The following is a 19612-nucleotide window of genomic DNA, read 5'->3' on the forward strand; positions in this document are numbered from 1 at the left end:
GGTAGCTTTACTCACTGCACCGCAATGCCAGTCCCTGGATGTGATTTTTCAACATTACTTAGAAGTCATAAAGAATGTCATACTTACCACTACTGAGGCTAATTTATAATACGTGCTGCAGATTGTTTAATCCCACACTATTCCTCCGTAATTTGGGTGAGTAGTTTATCTGTTTAACAACTGTGTTGCCCCTAGATGCCCCTCTATCTTGCCATTTGGAATATGCTCACAGAGGGTTTCTCAGCATGAAGATCTAAGGACATCAACTTTTTAATAGCTGCCAGAAATGCTAATCAATCTCAGGTTCGAATCGCAAGGTTTTAGCCTTCACGTAGCCCATGGGAAGGGTACAGTTTCTAGAAAATATACAAGCTGTCCGGTTCAACAAAATGCCACGCCATTCTAGCTTTTCACTTTTTACATTTTAAAAATCCATCCATATGTCTTATTCACATTTCTGCAGGAACTGAAACAGATTTGGCAACATGCTGCCATCTCTGTTCCCTTGATTTGTCCACACTCATTTTTTCCAACACTACGCACGCAAAAGCTGGATGAAGTGTGTTTTCCACTGCAGTTCCTGTGGAACAGTGCCTTTTCCTCCTCTTGCCTTTGGAATACGCCATCTTCCAAAACCCATGGAAACCTTGCCATTCAAAACAAAAGCTCTCAACCCCAGGCCTTCATTTCCACTCAACCCAAGTATAGTTCAATTAACAGCCCCATTGCTTCAGGCAGGGCCTGAGTTTTGCCCAGTGACTGGTAACATTTCAGGTAGGTCGGGAGAAAAAAAACAATGATCTCAAACTTGAATTCAGATTTTAAAGTAACCCAAAATCCAAGAGCTAAGCGTCAAAAGAGTAAATATCTGAAAAAGTTAACATTTGAATCTAGAATATTATATATTTTTTTAATTTTAAGATTCATCTTATTTATTTGAAAGGCAGAGTGACAGAGAGAGAGAGAAAGGGGGACACAGACACAGAGAGAGATTGTCTGTCTACTGGTTCACTCCCTAACTGGCCAGTGGGGCTTAGAAATATAATTATGATCTAATTTAATCCAAATTTGGGTCCTTACATGTAAAAACCCACATCTTTGTTTGGAGTTTCACAAGAGGGATGTGAAGTCCTCACGAGTTCATTGTGGCACTCTGACTCACCCTAGGCCTTCAGTAGTCATTTCATTCTCCTTAGCTCTTGAAACTCTTTTTAGTGATGACAAACACTTATCAAAAACAAGCAAATGATTCCATTTTCAGTATAAAAACAACAAAACAGAATGTACAGATTTAATGAAAGAAAAACTTAAAAAATGGGAAAATGAAGCCCCCTTGTGGACACAAACATTTTTAGCAGGTGTTACAGACTGGCTCCCCAAAATCATGCAGACATTTCACCCCCAAAGTCTTATGTTAACAGTTAATGGATTAATGCCAATGGTAACAGATTAGGGTTGAGGTTTGATCCAAGAATGGATTGGGTTAGGTTGATGGGTGTGGAGCTCCATGATGCAATCACAATGGCTTTATATGCAGAGACCACCTAGGAGCTCCCTGATGCTCTGTTCTTCTTGGCTCTCCATGCGATCATTCCTCCACGCACACTCTGCCATTGCCAACCTCCACCAGATGCTAAACTACTGGGGCTGCCCAATCTTAGACTGTGAACGTCTAAACAGGATGCTGAAATAAACCCTCACACTCCCACCTCCTTCTCTCAAGTAGATGGCGAAGGGACTTTCTTGCCACCTTCTCCTGGCCCTGATGACAAGTTAAAGAGTGAGTGATCATGCAAGATAATCTGAATTTCTTGAGAAAATGCTGGGTGTAAGGGCAGAGACAGCATAGAATGTGGAGACCTTGTGCAGTGCTGACTGCGAAGCTGCCTTTGCTCCAGACTCTATCACACTCCATCTTTGTTATTTAAGGCAAGTCACTTAACCTCTTGAGCTTTAAAATCTGTCTCTGAAAGTAGAAATAAGAGCAACATATATTCGTTTTCCCTATTTCATTATGTTCTTGGTTATTTTGGTTAAATGCATATTCTTTATACATTAGCTTTAAGAAAAAGTTAATGGGGCCAGCATGGTGGCACAGTGAGTTAAGCTGAGGCTTCTGATGCCAACATTCCATATCTAGAGTACCAGTTCAAGAGCCCTGGCTACTCTGCTTCTGATCCAGTTTCCTGTTAATGAGCCTGGGAAGGCAGCAGCAGATGTCCCAGGTACCCTGGGCCTCTGCCACTATGTGGGAGACCCAGATGGAATTCCTGGTTGATAGCTTTGGCTTGGCCCAAATCTAGCTGTTACAGCCTTTTGGAGAGTGAACCAGAGGATGGAAGAATTCATTCATTCATTTCCTCTCTCTCTCTCTCTCTCTCTCTTATCCCTCTCTCTGTGTCACTCTGCCCTCCAAACAGATGAATCTTTAAACAAAAGTTAACAGAGCTGATGGGTGACAACTTTAATACTATTAAAGGCTATCAAGCCATGAGAACACCCTGTGATACAGCCAATATGCAGTCTTTCCAGGAAGTTTTCTCATTTGTCACTGATCCTATATACTCTAGTGGCTAGGAAAGAGATATCACACTCCAATAATAAAAAAATAGGGGCAGGAAGTAATAGCCTATTTATCATAAACAGCCTACACAAGCCTTCAAAATTAGCAAGACCAACTTCTGCTTTTTGGCCCTTTTTAATCAAGTCTAAATGAGGCTGAGACTGATAAAAGATATTATGAGTGTATCATAAAATTTCAGTGCACAAGACTTCATTATTATAAAATCCTTAAAGTAGTTCCATTAACATTATACTGCATATAATAAGAAAGCCATCTTGTGATTATATGCCTTCATCTACATCTTCTTTTTCTGGACTATTTAAATGTTTATAACTTACTATTTTTTTTTTTTTTGCCTCCACCATCACGATTTTGGGCCACAAAAGCAGTACATAAAGTGAATCAGCCAGGTTTGCAGGCAATGTGCCTGGCCTTTCCATCCCCACTTCCTTTCTTGCTAAAAAGCACAAGGCCACTGGGCATCATCATGGCAGGCAGGGCTGTGCTTACACATAGGGTTCTGATGATGGGGAGTTGCAAGGGGGCTTCCAAGCCAAGGGCAACGGTGCGACTCCCTGCTGGAAACAAAGAGACCCCTTCCACAAGGCAATGCTACCTGACAAAGGGCATTCGAGGGGGCCAAGGAGGGTTTTCTTTTTACAGGCTATATTACAGCCTTGTAGTACTACTGTGGGGGAATGGGCAGGAAGACTAGGTAGCAATAGTTGAGCTGGAATATTATCTCACAATTTCTGTGTAGCCCTAAATTGTAATTCCACCCTCTCTACCTGTCAATCCAGTACACCCACTTTCCTATGATGCACCTGTGTCTCATCCAGGACCATACAGGAGGAGGTGCCATGATGGCAATGTAGAAGTTACATTCCACATGGAGATGCCATGAAACTCCCAGACAGCCTCACACACACCAAACTCCACCCTATTTGCATACTCAGTTAAGGCACCACCCCTCACCTCATAAATGGCCCTGACGCATGTGAAAATGCCCTTTTGCTTTTTGGATTCAGAATCTTGCCTAACGATCCCTTTCTGCCCTGCTCCTACTCTCTGTCTCCTTGTAGGCAGTTCTCCGGCACGGATTTTTCCACATGGTGTTGTCCACACTCACACGAATGTATACTCACTCTCCTTTAAATACATTCTGCTGTCACATGCACGCTGTATTTTTGGCTCTGTTTTGAATTCTTAACTCTCTTCAGGGCAAAATCTTAGAATAAAAATTGAGATACTTATGTCCATAACAGTCCTAGTTTCTAAGTGACCTGGTGGATAGAAGATTCAACTTATGAACTCCTGGCACTGACTCAGCCTATAAAAGCGCAAGATTTCCTGAAACAGGAAGAGCAAGCAATGAAAAAAAAAGAAGTGATTAATCCCCTTCAAAGCATCCAGCTTTGTTAGAAGAGTGGCCTACAATGCTTTGATTGATACGCAAAGTTAGACATACATTTTACATAGCACCCCAGTATACTGTGTTTAAAAATCCAATACATGTATAACTGAACAAAAGTTACACTAAACAACCCTCACTTCACTAAACACAGTACTTTCTGGTACTTCCTGTTGATCTTACAGTCTAGACCTATAGGTTGCAACTGCAGTTTTTTGTTTTTTCTTTTAATTTATTTGAAAGACAGAGTTACAGAGAGGTAGAAATAGAGAAAAAGGTCTTCAATCCACTATCCCATTCCCCAGATGGCCATAATGGCCAGAGCTGAGCCAATCCAAAGTCAGGAACCAGGAGCTTCCTCTGGGTTCCCCATGCAGATGCACGGGCCCAAAGACTTGGGCCATCTTCTACTACTATCCCAGGCCATAGCAGAGAGCTGGATGGGAAGAGGACTAGAACTAGCACCTATATGGAATGCTGGCTCTTCAGGCTGGGGCTTTAACCTGCTGTGCCACAGCGCCAGCCCCACAACCTGCAGTTTTAAAACATTGTTCTAGATCATTCTCATTGTGGATAGGCAGAGTGTGGACAATGTGCTCGGACTAGGGCCCAAATCCCACTTTCTTTCACTGACTAATTGACCTTGGTCAAGTGAATTAACCTGTCTGTGCCCCAAGTCTGTTATAATTTTTGTTTCAAGAAAGAGAGTTAAATGAGAAACCATTTAATCATTTATAGGATACTTTAAGAAACAAGCCTGACTCATTCCCCGGCATTATCTTTGGAAAGTCAATGGAACAAAACCGGTCGATGCTCGGGGGCCCTTATGTCCAGAAATCAACTCTCACACCAAGGAGCCCAATATCTATCATTTTCTTCCTTTCATTTGACTTTTCATGCCCTCAAACACATCATACTCATTAACTTTGCTCTTGACTATTCCTTTGTTGGGAATACTCTTCCAATATTCATATAAATGAATTATTGAGTCACCTAATCGCCCCTCAACCAAACCTTTATTTAGAAAAGAGTTAACACAGCTGGCTTAAGACTGGCTTTCCTAGAAAGGTCTGCTTGCCAGGTTGGCCCTTGGCTGGCTTCTGGGAACTTGACTGTTAGAGAAGTTTGTATACCTATTTAAAACTTCTCCTAAATAATAAGGAAGGCTCACCGTGTCTAAACTGTACAAACAATATGGTTTACACTGGATACCTGCTTTCCTTATGGAAGTCTCAGATTTTTCACCTGTAGGGTGAGGGTGCCTACGTGACCAGCCCCCAGGAACAATTTGGAGCACTCATTACCTAATGAGCCTCCCTGGCAGACAACACTTTGCCTGTGTTGTCATGACTTGTTGCTGGAGGAATGACGGGTGTCCTGGGTGACGTCACTGAGAAGGAACTCGTAGAGCCTGACCCAGTTTCCTCTGGACCTTATCCCACGTGCCTTTTTCCTTTGGTGATTTTGCTTCACTTCTTTCACTGCACTAAATCTTAGCCATGGATATGTTGAGTCCTAGGAGTTCTTGAAATCAGTGAACGTGGGGAAGGTCTTGGCAATCCCCGACATCTCGGCTCCTTGTAAATGAGCTCTTCTTACAGAAACCTTCCTGATAACTCCCTCTGCAGTATCACCGATCGTCTATCCTCTTAAGACCTTTGCAGAAAAATAGAGCCAATCATCACTCTAAATATCACTATTGTCTTGTGTTCCCTACTAAAGCATAAGGTTCATGAAGGCTTTAGCTACTCGATATTTATGGAGCCTACATTATGCTAGACACTCTGCCAGGCATGGGAGACAACACAGGGAAAAGAGAGATGACGTCCCTTCCAAATGGAGCTTACATTTCTGCAAGGAAACACACAAAGGATTCTTTGATTTGTTTAATATCAGAGAGTGATGGGGACTAAAAAGAAGAAAGCTAGATCTGCAGACAGAGGACAGGACAGTGCTATTTCTGCAGAGTGGTCAGAGAAAGCGTCATCACGTCTAGAAAGAACATCACGTCTAGAAAGCTGGGCAGCCATAGTCCAACAGACTTCCCAAAGGAGCTGACACTCATCCTTTTTTTTTTTTTTAAGATTTACTTATTTATCTGAAAGGCAGAGTTACAGAGAAGCAGAGACAGAGAGAGAGAGAGAGAGAGAGAGAGAGAGAGAGAGAGAGAGAGATATCTTTTCCATCTTCTGGTTCACTCCCCAAATGGCCACAATGGCTGGAGCTGGGCTGATCCAAAGCCAGGAGCCAGGAGCTCCCTCCGGGTCTCCCATGTCGGTGCAAGGGCCCAAGCACTTGGGCCATCTTCAGCTGCTTTCCCAGGCCTTAGCAGGGAGCTGTATCATAAGAGGAGCAACCAGGTCTCGAATAAGTACTCATATGGAGTGCCAGCACTGCAGGTGATGGCTTTATCTGCTACACTACAGTGCCAGTCCCAACACACTCATTCTTAAAGAGAAGTCCTCTAACTGATTCTGTACCTATGACTAGAAATTAATAAAATCCCCTAAGGCATTATTCACAATGGTCAACCACTTAAACCAAGGTAAAAAATAGGTTTGGTAAATGAGCCAACACACCCTGACAGGAAAAGGTTTTCATTAACTAGTGCATCATGACCATTGCCTGCAATTGGAGAGACAGATCTTGGGATTTCTCCCCATTTTAAAACAATCGAGTAAGCTCTACCAAAACTATTTTGACGTCTTTATGTAATTAGTTGGCTTGTACCACAGAAGTACCCAGTCACCTTCAGAGTTTAGACAGACTGACTTTAAAGCCAAAATTATTCATGTTTCTCAATCAAAGGAAGACAAATGGTTCACTCTTAAATGGAAAAACTCCACCTAGTCTAGACTGGAGTAAATCTATCCAATACAAAACACATCTCTACAGCTTCTCTGAACAAGTCCAGCCTCAACCAGAGAAGACCAGGCCAGTTCTATGCTCGTAAAATCACGGGGCATTAGAATGGGCAGGAACTGAGAGAAGACCAAATAAAACAACTCCCCTCCTGATGGTTTTGCTATTAAGGAACACGAGGCCCAGAGTGACTGTGCTGAAGTGTATGTGGGAAGTTTACAAGCCTTATACTCTGGTCTCCTCATTTTAACCCAAAACCTTCAAGGCAGACCACAAGATATTTTTACAAAATAAATAAATGAATAAACCCAGAAAGAACCACCATCGAGTGACACACCCATCCAAACTAGGACACTGCCCACTTCCTGGCTAGATCCAGGCTCTCCAGGGAATGAGGTAATGGTCCCTGCCCCCAGCTACTCTTACTTTTTATCTTGAGAGAAAACACTCAAGGTTGGGAGCAGGCAGTTGGGGCAGACCACTGGAGCAATGCCACAAGTGCCTGAAGGAGACCGTAGAACCTCAGACTGAAGAGGACAGAGACAAGGCCTAGGGTGTGCTTTTCTCTCTCACATTATGACGTTTCTGAACAGCCTAAGCTAACGGGTCTATTTCACACAGTCAAAGGGTTATTAAGTTGATAGTGCGCCTGATCATCGAGGGCACCTCAGAACTGAAAGCCAGGCCTGAAACAGGGCTTCGATTCTTTCTCCAAGGAGCCCCAGGGTTGACCACCTTATTCCTTGTTTTCCCAACTCCAGTCCTTCTCCCACACCTTTATACACCAGGACCTCCTTATTCTTCCCCTGGATCCTTCCCGCCCTGCAGTTCCCGGGCACACAGCAAAACACCCAAATCCTCTAGAAGCCACTTTACATGGAGCAAGAGACACAATGGGCTTGGAGCATCCTTAATCTCACTAATAAAGAGAACCTTGACAATGCAGATGTACTGAAAGAGCTCGAGTCAGTCAGGAGGACTTGGAGAAAGCAACAGAGTGTGGTGTCACACTCGGACAGACGTGGGTTCAACCCACACCTTCCCTTGGGATCGCTCGGTGCCTCAGTGTTCCTATTCTATAAATAAGGTTATTCATCAGAGGGTTCCTTTCAACAGTTGTGAAAATGAACAGAAGAGGTCCAGCATTAGATAAGCACACAATAAAAAATGAGCTTTGGGGGCCAGTGTTGTGGCACAGCAGGTTAAGCCACCACCTGCAACACCAGCATCCCATATGGTACCAGTTCAAGTCCCAGATACTCCACTTCCTATTCAGCTCCCTGCTAATGTGCCTGGGAAAGCAGCAGAAAAGGAAGTGCTTGGGGCCCTGCCACCCACATGAGAGACCTGGATGAAGCTCCTGGCCTCTGACCCTGGCCTGGTATAGCCTTGGCTGATGCAATCATTTGGGGAAGGAACCAGCAGATGAAAAGATCTCTCCTTCTCTCTAACTCTGCCTTTCAAATAAATGAATATTTTTAAATAACTTTTATAACTGTGTTTAATAATAATTGACAGGGGAAAGTCTATACTCTAGTCAATAAATCACTTTGTGGAGTGAGCTCAGTGGGCACTGCTACAACAGGAGACTCTGTGTGGGGGAGAAAGGGAAAACACAGCTGGAAACAGAGGGGGAAGAGATGAGTTTGAGCAGCTGGAACATATGTTCCCAGGTGTGTTCAGCTTTTCATAATACAACAAAATAGTCTAGACAAGCTACTTATGAAGGAAAAGGTGGTTTGTTTGGCTCATGGTTTTGGAGGCTGAAAGTCCACGCACAGAAAGGATCCCATGAAAAGCAAGAAAACAAAAGGAGAGAGAAAGCGAGCCTGGGTGGGCACAAAGGCTTTGTATAACACTCCCTTCTTAAGAACTACCTTCCAAGGGCACGCTCCCAGTGATCTCAGGATCTCCCACTCGCCCCACCTCCTAAAGGTTCCATCACCTCCCAACAGTGCCAGCCTGGGGACTAAGCCTTCAACACGTGGGCCTTTGGAGGACACTTAACATCCAAACCAATGTACCAGGCTACCCAGGTAATGACTATGAAGCAAACTAAAAAAATAAAGCGACACATTCCAAAGGTATAAACACTATTCATTTTTCATTTAAATTGTAGAGACTTAATAATGCACCAAGTTCTAAGATATTTTAAAAACACTAAAAAGCTTATTCCTAGATATAAGTGTTTTGAATAAATTAAAACAAATGCTAAAAACCCTAGCACTTGTTAACAATGTAAAATTTGCTAGATAGATTTGCCCCTGGTGGGCTCCTAGGTATGCCTGCACAATCATTTAATTGGTCCTAGGTATTTTATAAATTAACAGGAAAGGTTTACTGCTTCATTTTTCTTTGCTGGTCTAGTTCTCTTCCTGCTCCTCTCTGTCCCCTCCCTGACCACCTCTCACCTAAGACCCATTTTCTGCTTGTGTTAACTATCATCCAGAGATGGTATTATCTGCTGTGCCACTCTGTAGCTTGGTGGTCTAAATCCTTGCAACTTCAAAAATATCCTTCAAGATCTATTGAGTTGGGGTAGGCATTTGATGCAGCTATTAAAAGGCTGTTTGGCAGCCAGCGCCGTGGCTCAATAGGCTAATCCTCCGCCTGCGGCGCCGGCACACCGGGTTCTAGTCCTGGTCAGGGTGCTGGATTCTGTCCCAGTTGCTCCTCTTCTAGTCCAGGCGCCGGATTCTGTCCCAGTTGCTCCTCTTCCAGTCTAGCTCTCTGCTGTGGCCCGGGAGTGCAGTGGAGGATGGCCCAAGTGCTTGGGCCCTGCACCCGCATGGGAGACCAGGAGAAGCACCTGGCTCCTGGCTTCGGATCAGCGCGTTGCGCCAGCAGTAGCGGCCATTGGAGGGGAAACCAACGGTAAAGGAAGACCTTTCTCTCTGTCTCTCTCACTGTCCACTCTGCCTGTCAAAAAAAAAAAAAAAAGGCTGTTTGGGACACTCGTGTCCCATTTCAAAGTACTTGGTTTGAGTTCCAGCTACTCTACTTCTGATCCAGCTTCCTGCTAGTGCACACCCTGGGAGGAAGCAGATGACAACTCAAGTACTTGGGTCTTGCCACCCATGCCGAACACCCATGTTGAGTTCTGAGCTTCTGGCTTTGGTCTGAACTAGCCCTGACTGTTGTGGACATCTGGGGCATGAACCAGCAGATGGAAGATCCCTCTTTTTTTCTCTGCTTTTCAAATGAAGTAAAAACAGGTTAAAAATAATAAAATTTTAAAATATCTATTGGATTATAATAGCACCAGCCTTAATCATAATTTTTTTAGTCAAAATGGTTTATTGTTAGATTCATCCTGGAAAAAAAAACTTGGGGAAGAAATTTGGGTTATAGGATGTTAGGATAGACATCAAGAAGCCCTACAGGTTGGCAGTGGGTGGAGCACCGTGAGCACTCCCATTCCCCCAGGCCCTGGGGCTCAAACTACCAAGGCTCACAGCTCTCTGACTGCCTGGGTGAGTCATTGCAGAGAGTTCCTTGTTCACACTGAGAACCACACAGACCCAGCCGGCGCCGTGGCTTAACAGGCTAATCCTCCGCCTTGCGGCGCTGGCACACCGGGTTCTAGTCCCGGTTGGGGCACCGGATTCTGTCCCGGTTGCCCCTCTTCCAGGCCAGCTCTCTGCTATGGCCCGGGAGTGCAGTGGAGGATGGCCCAAGTCCTTGGGCCCTGCACCCGCATGGGAGGCCAGGAGAAGCACCTGGCTCCTGGCTTCGGATCAGCAAGATGCGCCGGCCGCAGTGGCCATTGGAGGGTGAACCAATGGCAAAAAGGAAGACCTTTCTCTGTCTTTCTCTCTCTCTCACTATCCACTCTGCCTGTCAAAAAAGAAAAAAAAAAAAGAGAGAGAGAACCACACAGACCGTGTGGTTCATGTGCCTGCATAGGTGGGGGCTGCAGCCACTGTGGGCTAACCCTGGGCATTGATCACCTTTAAGGAGAGTAGGTAAGGCTGTGATTATGCCAGCAGATGTGCTCATATCCTCCCCATGCTGACAATAGAGAAGATCTAGCATGCCCAACTTGGGTGTCACCCTGGACTCTTGCCTCGCTCCTGGCCCCACCCAGCACACACCTCTGGATATCCACTGAAAGAGCAAACACTCCACTAAGCCACAGAGGCACAGTTCAAAGATAAAAGCCATCAGAGGAGAAAACCAATTAAGTGTTTTCACAAATACCTAAAAATAAGCATAGAAACATAAGAAACATGAACAAGGAAGATGATATGACTCCCCAAAAGGAACACACTACTTCAATTTTAGAGTGTGAAGAAATGCCTGAAAGTGAATTCAAAAGAATGATCACAGAGTTACTCAGAAACACAGAGAAACATTCATGGGATAAAGAAATCCATACACAATATGGCTAGAAAATTTTACCAAGAGATAGAGATATTAAAGAGAAATCAAACTGAAATATTAGAAAAGAAGAATTCCATATGTTAAATAGAAAATACAATGGAAAGCCCAATAACAGATTTGGTGAGGCAGAAGAAAGAACATCTTAACTAGAAGACAAATCCTTGGAAATATCTCAATCAGACAAAAAAAAGAAAAAAGAAAAATTAGAAAACTGAAAATAATGTTTGAGATTTACAGGATACTATCAAACACCAAACATACGTGTCTCAGGAGTTCCTGAAGTTATAGAAACAGGGAATGGATTACAAGGCCTATTCAGTGAAATAGGAACAGAAAACGTCCCTAATTTGGATAAAGCAAGGGACATCCAAGTACGGAAGCACATTAAACTCCTAATAGACATGATCAGAAAAGATTTTCAACACAACACTTTATAATCAAACTTCCAACAATAAAACATAAAGAAATGCCTGCCCCCATTTTATCATTTAATCCTCACAATTCTGCCTTGAGAGCAAATCTGCGAGCTAAATAACTTGCCCAAAGTGACACAGCTCATAGTGGAGATCTAGAAGTCCACTCAGCTCTGTCTGCTGCAGAACCCAGTCCCTTAACCATATGCTACCAACCTAGCAGAAGTTGCCCACATGCATAGACCTTCTTAACCTAACTTGAAAAGTCCATATCTCAAGAGGTAGAATGTGAGTGGTACTTGTTCAAGAAAAGCAATATGAAGGTAATTCATTGTGGTTTTCTATTGTCTCCCAACAGTACCCGGCAGAATGTCCTGGTGACAACTATTATTTATTTAAAACCAGTGGGTACTTAACAACTGTATATACATAGTTCTACGACTTATTATTTACCAACAGAAAAAAATAATTGGAAATAAAATTGGTAGCCTGAGGTTGTAATGATAAATCAAACTCATGAATCACTTACCTGGAGGATTTTATTGGCTGTTATTACTGGAGCTTCATCATTTATAGATTCAACAGTCACATAAAGAGTTTGGGGCAGACTCTGTTTTCCAAGCTCTGAGCTATTTACAAAGATGGTGAAATTGTCAAGAAGCTCCTCGCTGTCATCATGAACATAGTAAATCAGTTCATTTTCAACCTATAACCAACAATAGCAAAAATCACCAACTAGCCGAAATGTGATTTAACATATGAATAAATTGCCGTAACATAAATTCCAATTTTTTTACATTTTAAGCTTTTATTCAGTGAGAGAAATCATAGGAGAGAGAGAGAGAGAGCTTTATCTAAGAGAGAGGAGTAGATCTGGGTGAAATAGTAACAGAAAATGTCCCTAATTTGGATAAAGCAAGGGAGCAATCGAGCACCAGGAACCAGCCAGGTGGAGGAGCATCTAGGCCAGGAAACCTAGGGTGGGTGGCCCAAAGGCCACATGCTCTGGGGGCGCAGGGCTACAGCCAGCTCCCTCCTGGCAAGAGGCCAGGGCGAAGAAGAAAGAAGCCTGGACACACTGTGTCCCAGGCTTTTAACCCACTACCAAAGCAGAGGTTTTTTTTTAAATAAATAAAAATTTCCAAAGTACAACTTTTGGATTATAGTGGCTTTTTCCCCACCTAACCTCCCTCCCACCTGCAACCATCCCATCTCCCACTCCCTCTCCCATCCCATTCTTCATCAAGATTCATTTTCAATTATCTTTATATACAGAAGATCAATTTAGTATATATTAAGTAAAGATTTCAACAGTTTGCACCCACACAGAAACACAAAGTATAAGATACTGTTTGAGGACTAGTTACGCCGTTAATTCACATAGTACAACACATTAAGGACAGAGATCTTACATGGGGAGTAAGTGCACAGTGACTCCTGTTGTTAACAGTTGACACTCTTATTTATGACGTCAATAATCACCCGAGGCTCTTGTCATGAGTTGCCAAGGCTATGGAAGCCTCTTAAGTTTGCCAACTCTGACCTTATTTAGACAAGGCCATAGTCAAAGTGGAAGTTCTCTCCTCCCTTCAAAGAAAAGTACCTCCTTCTTAGATGGCACATTCTTTCCGCTGGGATCTCACTCACAGAGATCTTTCATTTAGGTCATTTTTTTCCCCCACAGTGTCTTGGCTTTCCATGCCTGAAATACTCTCATGGGCTTTTTAGCTAGATCCGAATGCCTTAAGGGCTGATTCTGAGGCCAGAGTGCTGTTTAGGACATCTGCCATTCTATAAGTCTGTTGTGTATCCCGCTTCCCATGTTGGATTGTTCTCTCCTTTTTAATTCTATCAGTTAGTATTAGCAGACGCTAGTCTTGTTTATGTGATCCCTTTGACACTTAATCCTATCATTATGATCAATTATGAACTAAAACTGATAACTTTGACTAGTGAGATGGCATTGGTACATGCCACCTTGATGGGATTGAATTGGAATCCCCTGGCATGTTTCTAACTCTACCATTAGGGGTAAGTCTGATTGAGCATGTGCCAAACTGTACATCTCCTCCCTCTCTTATTCCCATTCTTATATTTAATAGGGATCACTTTTCAGTTAAATTTAAACACCTAAGAATAATTGTGTGTTAAAAATCTCTCATCCTGTGAAGTTTAAGTCTGACAATTAGAGTGCAAATTCTGGTGGATAGTATTGTTTTTCTTAAATGATGCTAAGCCATAGAAATAATAAGGAAGAATACAGCAAATGAGTGATATGGTTTAAGACAGAGAATACAGGGCTGGAAATCAGAAGACCTGAGTTCAAATGCTATTTCTAAATCCAAAATGTCTTTGAAGTAAGATAATCCAGGCTTTTTTCCAATGAAACAACACTCAATAACATTCAGATTCTACTTGTTTATTAAGAATGGCTAATTTTTCAAGGCTGGCATTGTGGCATAGAGAGTAAAGTTGCCACCTACGATGCCAGCAGCCCATGTGGGTACTAGTTCATGTCCCAGCTATCCCACTTCCACTTCCAATCAGCTCCCTGCTAATGTGACTAGGAAAGCAGCAGAAGATGGCCCAAGTGCTTGGACCCCTGTACTCACATGGGAGAACTGGATAAAGCTCCTGGCTCCTGGATTTGACCTGGCCTAGCCTCAGCCATTGTGGCCATTTGGGGAGTGAACCAGTAGATGAAAGAGATCTCTCTCTCGCTCTCTCTCTCTTCCCCCCCCCCCATTTGTAACTTTGTCATTCAAATAAATAAAAATAAATCTTTTTAAAAAATGGCTAATTTTTTAAGTGACTGGTTGCTTTGTTGAGCAAATCCAAACTGTCAGACTCTGAAATTTCTACCCACTGCCTGGGTTTCCTTGTAGGGCAATTCAAACTATTTAGACTGAAACTTCTACCTACCATTTGGATTTCTCTTCTTTGGAGATGTATGGACCACAGCAACTGTTAAATTCCCACTGATTTCTCTAGGTATGCATCAGTCTCTTAACTGTTAGTTGTATATAAGGTTATACCTGCTACCTCCTAATCCAGCTTCTTCTTCAGAATACAATGGCTTTTTTGTGTAATTCTTAAGGGATGCTACCCATAACTAGCTAACACATATCTCCTGTGGAAAGACAATCACGAAATACATTGTAATCAAATTATTCTATCAAAGCAGATCTTCATTGTAAGAACCCACAGGCAAATATTTACTTTTTATCCTGGCTAGACTTCATCTGTTCCATTTTAACTCTAAAATAATCATCCAATGACTTAGCTATTCCCCTTGGACCTGAAATAACCACAAATTTGATAAGAATGCCTTTCATGTCTTTCAGACTATAATAGGAACACTAATGAAATTGGGACCCAAATCAGAGACCAAGGGAATTTTAAAGCTAACAGAGAACTTAGCTTTAGTGAGTCTGTGACCCAAACATACAATGGCAGAGAACTTCCAAACCCCGAAAGGAGTCACTGGACTTCTGAAAAAGTCTCTAGAGTTGTGTTTGTTTTCATAAAATACAGCCAAAATTTCTAACAGCTCAACTTCGCCCATTCCTGTGGTGCACTTCCTTTGAGCAAAGCCTTTTGATCTCAGAGGTGTTTCTGACAAGAGTTGAAAAGTTCAGGGAGGGTCTCAGGGGAGCATGCTGACCACTCTGCACAGGTGCTGTGAGAGTTTCTTTGGAGTTCCGGAGGCAGAAGATTTCCAGGTTAGAGGCCTGACCACGTGTTCTTGGAACATGCTGTTTTCAGCTGTTTGGAAACAGAGAAGATGGTACTGCTTAGAGAGCAGGGGAGCTGTGACCTAATGTTGAAGGGAGCGAGCCTTTCAACAGTGGCTGTCTCCAGAGCATTTTCCCAGGACACATACATGTTTCCTCTCTGCAGTGGTACTTTCCCAAATCATTGACTTCATGGTATTCATCTGAAAGCAAGAGGTCGTATGGGGAGGATCTGCCTAAGCCTAGGCTTTTAAAACTGTAAAAACATCTGCCTACCTGACATTAAGGGATCCAACAAACTTTGAGAAAATCTTGATAGATTACAAAGTATTTGGTCACTGTTACCAGTGCTGTTCAGGGGCATTTGGCGTTGCTCCTCTCTGATCACTTCCTCTAATCCCCCATTGCTCCCCATCTTACTCCTTTCTTGGGGTCAAAGGTGAAGTCTTAGGCCCTCCCCTAAAGTGACCTAACCACATCTGCTGCTCTCCCCACCACGCATGAGGATCCCACCACACTGAACAACGTACTGCCGCTCAGACAGGCCAGGCATGCTCCCCATGTGGAGCTGCTACCCTGTTCTTTCCCCTGCCTGAATGCTGTTCCCCACATCCACTCCACCCATCACTCACCCATCACCCCGCCAGGTGTCCGCTCAAATGCTGCCTTCTCAGTGGTGGCCTTGCCTGACCACACTATTAGAAATTTCACATTAACGTGCATGCATGCAAACACGCACATGCACACACACACACACACACTAAAGCCCCAGCACTTCCTGCGTCCCTTTTCCACTTTATATCTCTCCACAGCATTACCCTTCCTTCAGCACACCATTTGTTTCACACATTTGGATTATTTATTGCCTCTCTCCCATCACAACGAATCTCCATAATGGAAGGATGATTTCCTACTTAGTTCACTACCTTATTTCCACTACCTAGAACTGGCGTCCCTAACACATAACACACTCAACAACTACTGCTAAATAGATGAAGGCCAAATGTGCCCAGGGATTCCTCTTCCCCAAGCCATTCAAGGCTACAGCCTCCAGAATTTAAGGGTCTCAGTCACTGTATGTGAAATGACAATGTCTCAAAACCTGGACGCCTCGGGAGTCACAAAGAGGCATTGTCATGTGGAAAGTGACCCTGACTCTTCTCTGTGAAGGAGGTTACATCTATCACATGGGTGCTACAGGAAATACATGTACCTCAGCACACAGATTTCAATCAGCTGTTCTTAAACACACAGCTAGGATAAAACACAAACAATAATCGAATTCACTGAGATTTGACTAAGACCAGACCACAGTGTAATACTCAGAAGACAGTACCACAATTTAGTATCAAACCTCTCACCTAGCATACATGAGTGAAAATGTACTCAACACAGCAGTGGTTATCTTGGATGGGTTGGCCTGGCCTTTGAGGAAGAATACATGACTGAGAGATGCCCACATGGAGTCACTAAAGAATCATACTTCCTGAGTCCCCAGCCGAGAAGTGCTGATGTCTGAAGGTCTTTTCCAACCCTTGGCATTCTGTTTCTCCCCATGATTCTCTAATGCCACCTGCTTAAGTCCAGCCACCGTGACAGGTCACTCAGGCTACATCTTCAGTGGACACAGGTGAGAATTCCTCCAAAGCATAGCCCCAAGCCTTCATCACTCCTCAGCCTCAAACACATCTTCCCATCCCTGAGAATGCTGCTAGGCCCTTGGCCATACTGTTCCCTTTGTTTGCCATTGCTTTTTTCTGTTTCCTCCTCCTGGTATCTCCCTGCTCTCTTTCTCTCTCAAAGTCTAGCTTAAACACTCTTCACCCTAGGAAGGCTGCTTATGCTCTTTAATCACAATCAGATATATCAGAGCACCATTGTCAAAACACCGTGTGAGAAGCAAGAGGAGTACACTTTACATTACAGCTGATGATCCTGCTTCTTCCACCACATTTCTTGAGAGCAAGGAATATATTTTTTAAAGATTTATTGTATTTATTTGAAAGGCAGAGTTATGGCCTGGGGTAAAGAGGAGACAGAGAGATATTCATCCACTGGTCCATTCCTCAAATGGCCACAATGGCCAAGGCTGGGCTGGGCCAAAGCCCAGAGCCAGGAGTTTCATCCAGGTCTCCCACATGTGTGCAGGGGTCCAAGGACTTGGACCAGCTTCTGCAGCTTTCCCAGGTGCATTAGCAGGGAGCTGGATAAGTGGAACAGCCAAGACTTGAACCAGCACCCATAGGAGATGCTGGTGTCATAGCTGACAGCTTTACCCCCTACGCCACAACTCTAGCCCTAAGGCTGAGGAATGTTTTACTTGCCAGGGTAACTCCACCCAATAACTCCAAACAAGTACTTTTATTAGAATGATTAAATCAGTACATGCACTGAAATTCTTAGAAACAAGATTAAGCAAGCTACATGTGTGTTCTCAGCTGATGAGACAAATACATTCAAATATAAGAGGTGGTGGTTAACAGTTCCAACCTGAAGATTATGTATTCTAATGGCTTAGGAAGAAGTGATGGGAATCTGCAAGCTACTTTCCAAAAATGGAAAAAAATAAGAAAATTATTCTTGTATTCAAAAGACAGCAAAGTAAGTCTGACAATGATACCATTCTTTTTTTTTTTTTTTTTTGACAGGCAGAGTGAACAGTGAGATAGAGAGAGAAAGGTCTTCCTTTTGCCGTTGGTTCACCCTCCAATGGCCGCCGCGGTAGGCGCGCTGCTGCCGGCGCACCGCGCTGATCCAATGGCAGGAGCCAGGTGCTTCTCCTGGTCTCCCTTGGGGTGCAGGGCCCAAGCACTTGGGCCACCCTCCACTGCACTCCCTGGCCACAGCAGAGAGCTGGCCTGGAAGAGGGGCAACCGGGACAGGATCGATGCCCCGATCGGGACTAGAACCTGGTGTGCCGGCGCCGCTAGGCGGAGGATTAGCCTATTGAGCCACGGCGCTGGCCAATGATACCATTCTAAGCCAAGGCAAAGAAAGCTGACGGTATCTGAGGGTTAGCACTGGTTATGCTGGTGGGATGCCAGACTGGCAGACAATCCACCTCCCTGATTGCAGGGACTGGGCCATTTCTGGCTATTAATACCCCCTATGCTTAGCACAGGGGATGACAGAGAGTCTGCCAGCATCTATAAGTTGCATGACAGAAGAAAAGAAAGAAAAAACCCTCCATCAGTGATGAGAGCATGAAGTGGGTTTAGTATCTGGCGCTATCCTGAGATTCCAGAGAGGGGCAGTGACAATGTGTTACTCATCTAGAATTAAGAAGTCAGAGTGGTGGAGGAAACCCATGGCCTGTAAGCAGAAGGATTATAATTTAATCTGAAGAAGACAAAAGTCCAAGGGAATTTGACAGCCTTTCCCTTCAAATATTTAAAGGGTTTTCATGAAAGAAGGTATGATTCGTTCTGTGGGTTACCACAACTAGAAGTCTCCAAGTAGCATATTTCAGCTCAGTCTGAAAAAAAAAAAAAAAAAAAAAAAAACTCTAACAATCATAGTGTATTTAAACTAGAAGGGCCCATCTCAAAAAGGAGTTAAGTTCTCCATCACTGAGGACATCTAAGCAGTGGCTGGCTTGTGGAGGTTCCAGCACCTGATGAGTGGTTGAACTAGAAACCTTCCAAGATCCCCCACTTCGCAAAAGTCATAAGCCTAAGTGATAGGTAGCCAATTTTTCTTTCTCTTACCTAACATACTCCAACATATCAACTGAAAGTTATTACCTGTTTCCTCGTAAATTTCATTAGCTTTATTCTTGGTAAATCAGAACTTTCAATATAACCATGCTTTGGTGGTTCAAGTAGAACAAATTCACAGTCAAGTCCCTCAAAATATTGGCTTGGAATTTTGAGATGGTCTTGCAGGAGTGCTTTGGAGCCACCTTCTTGAACTGTGAAGTTCTGCACCTCCAGGGGAATCCACTTAGGGACAACGTCCACCAGGATCTCCACTGCACTCACAACTTGGGAACCAGTCATCACATCCAGGGAGATACGGTCTTGTTGTTGGCCAGGCACTGTCTGGACATAGAGGATATGGCCAGCATTGACATCCTGTTGTGTGAAAACCAAGGGGGACCGCTCTTCTGTGTTCAAGCTGCCTTCTTCTGGTATGGACTTTTGGAGGAATCCATGCATGGGCGGAGTTCTGACTATGAACATTGCCTCTGAAGGAAAATTATCTTCATTCCCAGCCTTGAGTCCACACACAACAGACACAAAAAGAG

General features: G+C 43.6%; 1 protein-coding gene across 1 annotated transcript in view; it reads right to left on the reverse strand.

Moving 5' to 3' along the window:
• LOC133774237 (chondroitin sulfate proteoglycan 4-like) overlaps positions 1-19612 on the reverse strand; it is a 79639-nt gene that overhangs the window by 45907 nt on the left and 14120 nt on the right. Inside the window, exons 4-5 of the mRNA XM_062211898.1 lie at positions 19110-19580; positions 12162-12338 (exon numbers count right to left, since the gene is read on the reverse strand). Of these exons, the coding sequence (XP_062067882.1) occupies positions 12162-12338; positions 19110-19580 (648 nt within the window). The remainder of the gene's footprint in view (positions 1-12161; positions 12339-19109; positions 19581-19612) is intronic.

Source organism: Lepus europaeus, chromosome 15 (genome assembly GCF_033115175.1).
Source record: "Lepus europaeus isolate LE1 chromosome 15, mLepTim1.pri, whole genome shotgun sequence".
In the NCBI taxonomy this organism is placed as follows: Eukaryota; Metazoa; Chordata; class Mammalia; order Lagomorpha; family Leporidae; genus Lepus; species Lepus europaeus.